The following is a 13,057-nucleotide window of genomic DNA, read 5'->3' as shown; positions in this document are numbered from 1 at the left end:
GCAAGAAGTGCCTTTTTATATCGTTGATTTTACTGTATAGTTTATTTTATGGTTGTGTGGATTACATGTGTCTGTGTCGAATCATAAGAAAGCTATTATATTTCTTTGGAATTTAACAAAAATGATGTGATAAAATATGCTACGTTAGTAATTAACATATTCATTAGGTCTCGGAAGTATATCGTATTAAATAGTCAAGCTTATAATGACCAGTCAGCCATGCATTGTAAGGATTCTGCCAAGAAGTGAATGTTAATTTTACGTGTAACTAGAAGTTAAAAAACAACAACAAAACGAGCAAGCACGTGCATTATGTACAGTTACCTTTTCAAAACCATTTCGTAATGTTTGTCAGTTTTCTTTGTACACTAACTTTTTCATTTAATTTTCATCTAGTGATGTGTGTTTTTTAAGCAACTAAAAATTTATGTACAGGTTTATCACATGGTTGAATTTCAACAATAAAATGTAATATGTACATGTGTTTATTTAGATTAATGGGCTATATCTGCAGACTGACACCTCTAGAAACCTGGTTTTGATACTCGTGGTGAGTGGAGTACAGATAACCCCTTGAGTAGCTTTGTTCTTAATTCCAAAACAAACAGAATAATGGGTTGTTTTATAGGAACGTGATGAATATTAAGAGTAAATGTGGATTAGATAATTATAAAATTTACTATTTAATTTTTGTTTAGTATCTTTGTATTCTTTCTCTGTGGTTTTGTAATTAGGAAGTTGATTGCCATATTGATCTGTATATTTAACACCCAGTCCATGAGACAGGGGAACATGTTTGAAGGGTTGATTCCCCAAGAAAAAGCTTCCCGGTACTCCATATGTGAATACAAATTGTACTCCTTATGATATTTGATATAAAACTTTTCAACCATTGTGACCGAACTCGTGCTACTATCCAGTCTATATGGAAGTAAAACCCGTAACTTCAATCTAAAATTCTACACAAGGTACGGTAGTGGCCACAAAGTTGCACAATACATGATTTTGGTTCCTCAATTCTATAAAACTTTTATTCACGATTTCCCAAAGTTCTGTCGATAGAGTTGGACAAGGAAAGCTATAAGGTGACTAAGAACAGTACTTGCCTCAAGATGAACACAGTTTGGCCACTTTTTCTTGTGGCCAAACACTGTTGAGAGGCAAGTTATTTTGCTGTTTCCCCTTTCCCCTAAGGATAATAGAATGATCACTTTACTGGAGTTCATTTTCTGATGCTCTTAACTTGGATATTGGAAACCGTGCTTTCTCTTTTGTAACCCACCAAATTCCCAGAATTTAGTTTTGTTGACTTGCAGCCTGAGTGTTAAATAAAGGTTATAAGTTGGATCATAAAAAAAAAAAAAAGTTCGAAGCTCAGTAGAAAATTGGGAAAACACTACAAATGCACACAGTTAGTTAACTGCAATTTGGTGTTGATGCAGTATAGATGGAGTAGTGTGTTCTTCATTTGCCAGAACAGTATAGATCAAGGATTTCCAAACTGGGGCTATGAACCTCAGAAGCTATACGAAAATGTGAGGAGGAGTGTCTCAAAAAGCCCACAGAACTGATAATATACTCACTATTCTGTAGATTTATCATGTGGAGGTCCTGAGGTGGGATGTGGAATGTTCTGGGGTATGGAACTGAAAAGATTTCAGAACCCAAGGTATAGACCTTGCACATTCATGTTAATTGGCTAGCTCTATGTTTCAACTCTGAAACTTTCTTCTTTAAGCAATATGTCCAGTTCTCATTAACAGAACATTCAAATTAATAGAAAAAATATGTTATCTGTTAGAAATACCAGAATATTTTTTATTTGCTACCTATTTTAACTTTTTAACATTTTTTTTTCAGTTTTTTTCCCTAAAGGTAAACAAGTTTTTCAGATAATATATTTCAGAATGAGTGCAAGTAGATGCCTTTTCTCCTGTATCAGTTAACAATTAGAAGTGGCTAGGTGTATTTGGCTCTGTGTGCAATTCTATATAGTACATTACTTCATTGTTCTGTGTCATATCCATCCATATCAAAAGTCAGTTTGTCTGTTAATCCATATCAGAGTAACTTACAAAGGTGTGCATAATTATGGCTTACCCTGACCATGAATCTTTAATAATTTGATAGGTTGAGGAAATATTCAACTTGTTTATGTTAATAATGCCCAGTTGGTTACTTAAACACCTTGTCCCCATCCCCTGATCCAGTATTGCTGCCTAAAATCACATGCTATCTTGCTTGTCAGAATCTTTCTACATTCATGTGAATGTCCACTCCTTTGAGTTACCACATATCTGTTCAAGTTTTGTTAAAAGTGTCAATTGTTAACATTCTACACAGTTTATTACATTGAAGTCTTGAAGTGTTGCCTGTATTACAGACGGAACATATTGATATACAAGCCCACCAATTATTCTTCATAATTTTTATATATTCATAAAACTTACCATACCACATTAGTATGCACAAAGATTTTAGGTGATGTATTTGTGTGTTTTATATTATATTTCTGTGTTGTACCATGAAAAACATAGACTGAATGTCCAACATGCTAACACCGAACCACCTTCTCCAGCTGTTACATTTCAAGAGATCTGGCACCAGGAGCCTCATTGCCAGGTGTCTGACAGTTCCATGTCTATTGTGATATCTGGCTGTCCAGGTAGAAAACTGTGAAAGCTGTTTTTGGTTTTTGTTTTTCTTTTCGTTCTCTTGGTAGTTGAATTTCCATTAAAGAACGTGCTAATACATTGTGTCGAGTAAGTCTTTAAATAACTTTATCAACTGTACTTTTTGCAGTCCATATTGCTCTATAAATACGTGCATTAGACTGTTGAAGTAAGAAATATTTTATTGTATATTGTCTTGATACTGGCATGCTATAAATTAGTTAGATTAATTCAAATTTTTTAAAATTATCGTTGATTCTATTCATTGTAATGATACCTTTTTATGTGTCATTTGATACGTTTTTATATTTTCAGTTAAACTGTGTGCATATGCTACGTATACATTACCAGTTCATTTGGTTTTAAAAATTATTAATCTGAAAAGTAAAGCATAACCTGGAATGTATCATTACAACTTTTTATAATTATCTCCTTTCGTAACCCGAATTCTCTCCCCCAGACTTTGATACAAGTTCATTCATATCATTATTGATTTTATTAACTTGGTCTAGTTTACCCATTCTATTTATTAGGTGTTAATGCTTTATTGTTAATAATATTGTTTAAAATGAGGTTTAAAAATATGCATACACAACTAAAAGATATGAAGTTGTCTAGCTTTAAATTCTCTGCAGAACGTGTAGAAGGACACGTATGTTATTTTGATATCACTGTGTTAATTTAGAATCAGACCATGGTCCATACCAACGACCATGCAAAGTTCAGAGACAGCTTTGGCTCGTCACACCTTCACCTACGCCCCCTAGTGATAACAGGCAGTCACGCAGCTCGACAATGGAATCATCTCAACCTGCTCCTCGGTTGCAAAGACAAGCTCCTGTTGTTGGAGCATGGAAAACATCACCATGGTATACCAAACTTCACGTGCCTCCTAAGCATGGGTTTGTATCAGACCAGATAATTTTGCAATCAAGTAATTAAAACTTCGTGAAATGAGATACCTCCACATTTTCTGATACCGTTAACAAAAAGGCAGAATTAACACAGGTATTTAAGAGTTTAAATATTTCCTACTGAATGTATTACTTAGAGACAAAAAGACAATGAGCAGCTTTTCCAGATAATTTTAACAAAACAAAAACACTTGGATTCATTCTATAACCTTTATAATGTGACAGTAAAAATCAGCCATTATACATCAGATACCAGTGTTGTACATTGAATTTTCAATTTTTTTTTAATTTTTTTAACTGAATGTTTGGAAATGTATACTTACTTTTTTGACAATTACCACAATTTTCTGACAGTTGAAAATTTCTCGTTTTTTAATATAGGGAGGGATATTTTCAAGTCTTACTTTTAGATGCTTTTATGGAGCCTTGAAAATAAAGAACATCCAAAAATGATTAAATTTAACTCAAACTGCTGACAAAGTTTTATGATTCTTGTTGTTGTTGTTTGTTTAAAAATCACCAATTTATACTATCCATATTGATATTTTCATACTAATTTCACTTTTTCTGAATTAAAGATATTCGCATGCGAATCTTGCATTTATTATGGAATAGTGTGATAAATATTCATTCCCAAGGTTTTCATAGTCGCATAGAAATAACGGAAGGGCCAATTGAAATTTTTGAGATTTAACTATGGAAGTCTCTAGAACATTACTTTTTTTTATTGGAATGTCGTTAATGTTTAGTATTTGGAGCAACATTAGCATGCAGATGTCTTGAATACGTTAATTGAATGGTAGTGAAATACATAACTTGAATGTTCAAAGGTAATGGTGAAAATTAGCTATATTGTGAGGAAAATATACATTTTCTCAAACAGTGTGCATTATGAATAAAATTGGTTGTTTTAACATGTCTTTTATTTATTAACTGAATTATTAACATGTTATTTAGTAAATAGTCTAAATATCATAATTTGCAAATTCTTCTGCCTTTGTTGCATAAAGTGAAGACTATGTTAAATGAACCTTCAACAATAATGTAAAAAAGATTTCTAAATTAGTGTTTTGTGGTGCATATAACTTGTAACAATGTGAATATCTTCATGAAATTGGAATACAAATTACTACCCTGATGTTGCAATAACCATGATTTTCTTGCCTGCTATTTGGTCATGTGGAATAACTTTATATGTGTAAAGCCTTTGTTACTTGATAGAAAAACTTTATTGAAAGCAGTCTTTTTTTTTTTTCTTTGAGAATAATTATGTATAAATTTGTAAAGCCAGCCCAGCATGGCCAGGTGGTTAAGGCACTCGACTCGTAATCTGAGGGGCGAGGGTTCGAATCTCTGTCACACCAAACATGCTTGCGTTTTTAGCCATAGGTGCTTTTATAATGTGACTGTCAACCCCACTATTTGTTGGTAAAAGAGTAGCCCAAGAGTTGACTAGCTGCTTTCCTTTTAGTCTTACTCTGCTAAATTAGGGACAGCTATTGCAAATAGTTTCCATATAGCTTTGCGCTCAATTAAAAAAACAACAACAAACAAACAACTAAAAATCCACATGTTTGTTCTGCCAGATGTCTAGGCAATACTGTGAAGATTGAAATCGATATGAAAACAAAACTCTCCAGAATATTCTTGTGCACACCCATCTGTTTTTTCATAAACCATGTTTTGTTTAATTCAATTAGCAGTTACAAATAGTAGTTTCATCCACATCACTTGAAAGATATCTATTGAAAGAGTAAATTATTGTGGACTTTCAAATGGATTTTTTCAAGCTCCTACCAAGGAAAGGAGAGACCAGTTAAAAGGAAAAAAAAACATCTAACCAAAAATGCCATTCCACCATGGATTGCTTGAATAATCTAGTAGGATCTAAATAGTAATTTTTATATTGCAAGTTTTATTTGAATCATCTATAATTCCTTCGTATTGTGCAGTTTGTATTGTATGCCTAAACATTTATTTTCAAAATATTTTGTGTACATCTTGAATGACAGAACAACTGGATATAGTATTGGCTAATGCAATGTACATAGAAAGTTTTTAAAGTAGTTTTATTATAATTTTCAAAAGTAAATTATATGTAAAAATGCATTCTATACTCTGTTTTTAAATACGTGTTTGTTTGGACACAACTATTCATTGTTTTTTGGGATTTTTACCCTGAGAAATTTTCAAATTATTGAATTTAAATTTAAGCTATATTTTGATATCTTATTTGATTATGCCACTAATTTATCATGTTTCTTCCTAAAAATAAATTATTTTCTTAGAACATCAAAACTACTTTACCTGTTCTGAATCATGCATTATCTTTCTAACATAAACATGACAAGAGGAAATACTATTATAAAGCGTAACAAAGTACCTTAATTTTATCAAAATATCTAGTTATCTTGAGATTCACTGAAGGAAGTCTATATAAATGGTGCTTTTGTAGAATTGCATGTTATTGTATTGTAAATTTATACATATGGCAGAAAAAAAATCCTTTTTGACTGCAGTTATAACCTGTTATAGGTAGATGTCTGTTTGACCATAGTCTGTGAGTTAGCATACTTAGGCTGTTAATTTGAAGATTGGCAGGACTCATCCCATTGCCTTCCAAAGCTGTGTAATTTGAGTGTGTCATGAGATTGATGATCAAGTCTTATTTTCTAGTTAGACAATAACTGTTTAACAAGTTATATTCTCTGTAGTTCACCAGTTTAGTATTAGAGATGACTAGTACAGATGTAGCTTTTCACAGAAATAGTAAAACAAATGGATCTCTAATTGTAGGATGGGGATCCTGGAAATGTTAATGTGAATTGCAAGTTTCAGTCTCTTTCCTCATATCTCTTGGAGCATTTATTGTTATAGTACAAGCACAATGTATAGTGAAAACTTAAACAGACAAATGTGTATTAAACAAGTTGATTTTGAACTGAAACTTTTTATGCATTCAGAGATGTGATATTTTTGTCTCAACATACTTTAATTGAGTAAAACAAGTGCAACAATGTATTGATGTACTTTCCATTGATATATATGAAGGACACATAACTGAACAAGTCTACACAAGTGATGATTACTGCGTTATGAGATGTGAGATGAAAATTGCATTTTTCTATTACCTTTTTATACCTAATTTGTGTTTATATATATATATATATATATATATATACTTGAACACCAGTTGTCAACATCAGAGCCATTATATGAAGAAGATGAAGAAGAAATCTTAGGGTCAGATGATGATGAACAAGAAGATCCCAAAGATTATTGTAAAGGTGTGAATATTATAGTTTAATTATGCACAGAATATGCTAACCTCTAGTTATTCAGGTTTGTTAATCTATTGAAGCTTGATCTCATGGTTGGAACTGAGTGTTTAATTCAGTTAATGTAATAAATAACCTGCCAACATAAATTACATTGATCAGTATCACTTAGAAATATCAGTTAATTGAAATTATGATTAAATTTATTAATGTCAGGTTGGTTAATTTATTACATTCAACTGATTATACTTCCATTGCTAGTTTTGATTAGTTGACTATTTTTGAGAGGCATGACACTAATCAGCTAGGCTTTAACAACCTTGAAGTGATAAAAAATGAGAAACCCAAATGGCAATATATTTTAATTTCTTTACTAGTTAAAATAATCAAAAACCATAATAATTAGAAAATAATTTTGATTAATGTCACGACATTAATCTGTTTAATTCTAATTCTAATTGTTTAACATGACAGTAATCACTTTTATTTAATCCACACAGGTAACCAAGTTAATGATCCAACTGTATAAATCCCATACCTTAAGGTATTCTGACATTTTTTAAATTTTGATGAATGTTACATGTTGGACTACCAACTACTTTTACAATACTGAGTGAGTCAATCTTTTGTATGTGGTATTAACATGCTATTTAAGATAAATTATTTATCTCATCACATAAATTATTAATGCAGAATATATTCAAAAGGATTAGTGAAAATTGTTAATTTAAAAAGAGAAATAAGGATCATCAAAAAGGTGCAGCCAGGGGCTCAAAAGAAAGTGTACAAACAAAGCTAGAAATAGAAAACAATGGCACAGTGCAAGTTGCTAATAATCAATAACATTTGTACTGCTACCTTGATGCCAACTATTTAAAAATATCAACAGCTGTATAAAATAGTGCTAAATGCACTGGTAATAAACACTAAATATCACTCACAATTTTAGCTAATTATAAGAAACCATAGAACGAATCGCCAGAATCGTCTGCGTAAGCAAATCTACTGTGGTAATCTTCCATTGTTTAAAATCTTGCTGAAATATAGTCACAGAAATCCACAGAGACAATAAACCCAATTAAGGATGTACAATGGGAAATTTGGAACCCTTTTAATTTCACATGGCAGTTTCCAATTAACATGCCAAAAAATTCATGATATGTAGGTTTCCAGTTAAAATTCATGCAAGGAAAAATGCCAGATTTTTAATGGCAGAAAGTGAAGGACTTGGAAATTTTGCAGGATGACAAAATAAGAGTTTGAAATTTGTACATAATTACTCTGTCAGTGTTTTTGCAAAATTCCTGTGTTCTTCAAACTACAATAGATATAATTTGCAATAATTTTATAATGTAATCATAATAAGGATTTGTAGCTTGAGTGAACTGTCAATACTAGATCTTCTAGCCTTGTTTGTAGATTGTAAATACTCAGTTTGTAATTATCTTGCATATTAACTTTTTCAATGGACAGCAATGAGCAAATGCATGTCTAGAGTAAGACTCAATCTCTGCTATTCATGTATAAAATTTTATTAGTAGAAGTCTTTTCAAATGAAACAAATCTCATTTTGTTAAATAAAATTTCATGTCTTTTAAAGAAATTATTAACTGAGCCAGGTGGCTTTGTGTCTGAGGTTTTGATTTAAACATGTCATGTACAAAAGTAGCCTCTCAGAACAACATTCCATCTATTATGTATTTATAACCACAAAAATCAATTTTCATTAAAAATGAGTAAACTTTAAATAGGCCATAGACATTCAGTTGTTTATATACTTGTGAACAGTATTAATAATACAAACAAACAATAAATTTAAATTTTGTCTACAATCATAACATCTGTTTATTAATTTTTAGTGTTTGGATAATCTTAACTATTGAAAAGGAAGGTTTTGAGTGTTGTTTCAAGAACAAGTCTGTTTTTAAGGTCGTGTTTACTAGAATGTTCTATTAAGCAAATTTCTGTGCTCCCTATTATGAACCATTATCATGATTCATGAAAAAATTCATAATTCCTCAGTCTCATTCGTGTTGATGTGCGTGTAATTAAATTGTATCTTTTTATATCATTTCCTGAGTTTCATTAATCAGTGTTTTCTGAAATTAACAATTATTCAGCTGTCTTTTAATTTATTTTTGTTCATCAGAAGTGTATATTAAACATGACAGTTTTTGTTTAATAAGTGTTATTGAAATCTATTGAGGTACAATAATTTTGGCATTGTATATCGATTACAAACTATATACAACTGTTTTAACTTTTAAAGTGTGACTATACAACGTCATCTTGTATACTAACAGCTGAACTTATTTCTTGGTGCATTGTCATTACAGCTTAACTCATTCCTTTGTAGGTTGTTGTTACTGCAACTTTTAAATAAATGGAATTATTTTTCTTTCTACCTAATGACAATATATTTTTGTTCTATGTGATATTGGCATTAAATTTGTTCTTAGTTAATTTGAATTTGTGTAATGGTTTGCCTCTGGTGATATTCTATTCTCTAGATATAGGAATTAAAAGTAAAGTTAAGGTTAAATGTACCTACCATAATTACTTACTGTCTCATTATATTGTCTTCTTTTCAATTTTTTACATTATTTTTTTTCTTTTTGTTCCATGTGATCTTGGCATTAAATTTGTCCTTAGTTGATTGACGAAGTGGAAGAATTATTTGAATTTGTGAAATGGTTTGCTTATGGTAACATTTTGATCATTAAATAAAGGAGTTACTTTAAAGTTAACAAGAATTACCAATAATTGCTCACTGTATTATTAAATAATCTTCTTTTCTGTTGTTTTTTTTCTTGATTTTTTAAAATAAAGGACATAAATGTAGTTTGTGATATAATGACTTTGACTTAATGATTTATACCTTGCATGGACTGGATACTTCTTGTCAGTTACTTTACTAAACTACATATAATTACTTTACTTACATGTTTGTGTTGTACTATATAACTTTTATCATTTCTATATGATTACAAGAGCAGATAGGTATTCAGCATACCTATAATGTACAACAGTGTCCAAAGCAAAAGATTTCATGTCACATCTACTTGCATAACCCTGTCTAAAGCATGTATCATATATCTAGTATTTCCTCAAGGGTTTTGAAGGATGTTAAAGATTTGATATGTGAACCACTTACTACTATATTCTGTTATTCCTTGAATAGTGAGCAGGTACCAGAAGACTGGAAGTTGTCTAATGTAACTCCTCTTTTCAAGGGAGGTGATAAAAATTGCCCCAGTAATTATAGAACATTAGTTTTATGTATGTTGTGGGAAAAGTTCTGGAAAGTCTGTTACAAAGTGCTTTGCAAAATCATTTAACAAAGTTTAGAATTGTATTGGATAATTAACATAGTTTCACTAATGGAAAATCTTGGCTTGCAAATCTTTTGACAGTCTTTGAAAATGTTACTACATATGTAGATAAGGTAATGGTTATATTTGGCTTATCAGGATTTTAAGAAAGCATTTGAGAAGGTGCTACATAAAAGGCTTGTAAAAAAAAAAAATATATAGTTAGCAAATTGAATAGACTGATGACTGGATGTGAGAAAGCAGAGGGTTGTTCCAAATGGAGTTCAGTCAAACTAGATTAATGTGACTAGTGGGGTATGTCAGGGTTCAGTCTTAAGATCTTTGCTCTTTTTGATTTACATCAATGACATAGATGAAAGAGTAATTGAGAAACTTTTTACATTTCCTGATGATATTAAAGTTTTGAGTTTTTTGCTAGTTGTGAAGAGAATGCTGCTGCTGCTTTACAAAAGGATTTAGATCATTTATTAATTTGGGCAAATAAATAGCAGATGGATTTTTAATTAAGATAAATGCATGTGGGTTATTATAATTTGAAGTACAGTATAATTTGTGTGATAATAACCGTAATAGTGTTGTAAAAGAAATGTATCTTGTAAATAGTCACTTAGTCTCTGAAGCCATCCAAGCAGTGTGCTGTTGCTAGTGGTAGGACAAATAGGATTTTTCTTTGAGTCTACAGAAATAGTGAATACAAGCGTAAAGAGGTTACAATTTCAGTGTACAGGTCACTGGTTAGGCCACATTTGAAATACTGCATTCAGTCTTGGGCTCCTTATCTTAGGAAAGACATTGAATTGTTGGAAAGGGTTCAGAGAATGGTTACTGGAATGGTGCCTGGGATGGGAGGATATGTTACATGAGAAGAGGTGTTGAAATCTCTCAAAGTGTTTGCTCTTGAAAAATGAATAGTTTAAATAGTTAGGAGAAATGTTATTTAGGTGTTTTATATTACTAAGGGAATTGGTAGTGTTGATGCATCATCTTTTTTCTTATTCAACAATGTGAATAGTAGGACTAGGGGACACAAATATAATGGAATGGGTCACATTCAAATGTTATACAGTCAGTAAATTTAAGTGAATTTGAAAAAAGCTTTAAGCATATTAACAAGAAGGGCTGGCTTTAAGAGTTGTACATTATTTTAATTATTTTAATCTAGCATAGAGGATGGAACAGCTGAGATTGTGAAATAGGTCCCATTTTGTTCCAAAGATGTTGTTATATGGTAATGTAAATATGAGTGTGAGCCAAAAGCTCTTCTGCAGTTGGTGTTTGTGACTTGTTGGTGATAAATTCAACAATGAATGAATATTATACACTCCACTTGTTTTTGAAACAAGTTAAACATATGTACAAAATTCTTTACACTGTGTAGATCATAATCGTATCTTGAACACTACGTTCTTGTCAGATATTCACTTAATCCAATTCAATTGCTCTAGAATTTAGTTGACAAGGTGAACTATTTTCTTCTATTTTTGTCACAGTAGTATCCATGTATAATTTAATTATACTGTCACATGAGTTACTGCAATTGTATCCTGAACTTCCAATATTTGTCTGCTTTTCTTAATTACAATAAATTTCTGCTTTTTGTACTTCCAACAATCATCTGTCTTTGGTCAAAATCAATAAATGTGAATTCAATTAGTTTTTAGAACACCCTTTGAGGAGACATTATTCTCTTTATCTCTTTCAAACTGGTAATCTTACTCTAATGTATCGATCATTAGGCCATTCACTCTCACTGACTGAACTTGTTTCGCATGACTATTATTATTATTATTCTATTTCTGCTCATGTGGTTGCTGCTAAATATATATCTGTTGCTTAGACCTTCTAGAAACTTTGATAGCCTCAACATCAATGGATTGCAAATGCACTGTTTTAGAGCTTCAAGTTTAATGACTTACAGACACAAAATAAATAAATTAATAATACTACTACCTACATTAAAAAGTCTTCTTATATCTAACAATAAGCCTATCTTCAAGGGAAATATTCGCGTTTTGTTTTTTTTAACTATATACAAAGACCACTTTCAGCTCATCTTCAAAGTCTAATCATACAGTCTGCAACAACTTTTGCCATCCACTTGATGGCTTCATTGCAGATTCTGTTGTTTTTAAGGCACAATGCCCAGCTATTGATCCTTTTATTGTTTGTTTTGCACCTCTGAAATTATGCATGTAGTTAATGGTCTCTGTATCTTTCCATGTTTAGATAGTTTTGAAGCATTAACCTGAACAAGAAATGGTTTGTTGAAGTCTGGCATTCTAAGAATTGATGAACTTCCCAATGTGTTCTTTAATTTCTGGAATGTTACCTGGTACAGTTGTTCCTATTTCATCTTGTTCGGCAAATTTTTTTTTGGTTAGGTCAAGCAGTGGTGCAGTACTTCAGCATAGTTTAGGATGAACTTCCTGTAATATCCTGCTAACATTAAGAAGGATCTAACTTGCTGTTTGGTTGTTGTAGTTGGTGCAATTTGTATGCTAACTACCTTCTTTTCCATGGCTGTCTGTTGCCCCCTCTCCCTAACCTTGTGTTCAACAAACTCCAGGACAGAATATCTATTACTTAGCACTTGAATAATCTTATGGTAAGGCCTACTTCCCTCACTTCCTGGAACAGTTCTCTAAGTTTCTTCAGGTGGTCTTTCTATCTTGCAGTGTGTATCAGAATGTCATTCATATACTGCTTGATGTTGGTGGTGTGTTACATGATGCTTTTCTCATCATGCAGCTGAGTGTATCTCAGAATGACTACTATGGGTATTAACACTCTTACTAATAAAGCAGAGAACAACATTTTGATCTTCCAAGGCCATCATCAGGTTAACCTGAAGTGTTACTACC

The 13,057-nt window shown here is 31.5% G+C and overlaps 1 protein-coding gene across 5 annotated transcripts in view; it reads left to right on the top strand.

The window, feature by feature from the left end:
• LOC143223615 (SRSF protein kinase 3-like) overlaps positions 1 to 13,057 on the top strand; it is a 74,365-nt gene that overhangs the window by 29,900 nt on the left and 31,408 nt on the right. For 3 of the 5 annotated variants that reach the window (XM_076451792.1, XM_076451801.1, XM_076451822.1), the window contains exon 3: positions 6,767 to 6,873. In XM_076451792.1, the coding sequence (XP_076307907.1) occupies positions 6,767 to 6,873 (107 nt within the window). Of the gene's footprint in view, positions 1 to 1,956; positions 2,666 to 3,357; positions 3,575 to 6,766; positions 6,874 to 13,057 lie in introns of those variants that run through there. The other 2 variants (XM_076451785.1, XM_076451811.1) reach the window with 2 other exon arrangements.

Source organism: Tachypleus tridentatus, chromosome 1 (assembly GCF_004210375.1).
Source record: "Tachypleus tridentatus isolate NWPU-2018 chromosome 1, ASM421037v1, whole genome shotgun sequence".
Lineage (NCBI taxonomy): Eukaryota > Metazoa > Arthropoda > Merostomata > Xiphosura > Limulidae > Tachypleus > Tachypleus tridentatus.
The sequence above is the reverse complement of the archived record's forward strand: the minus strand, read 5'-3'. Positions and strand labels throughout refer to the sequence as shown.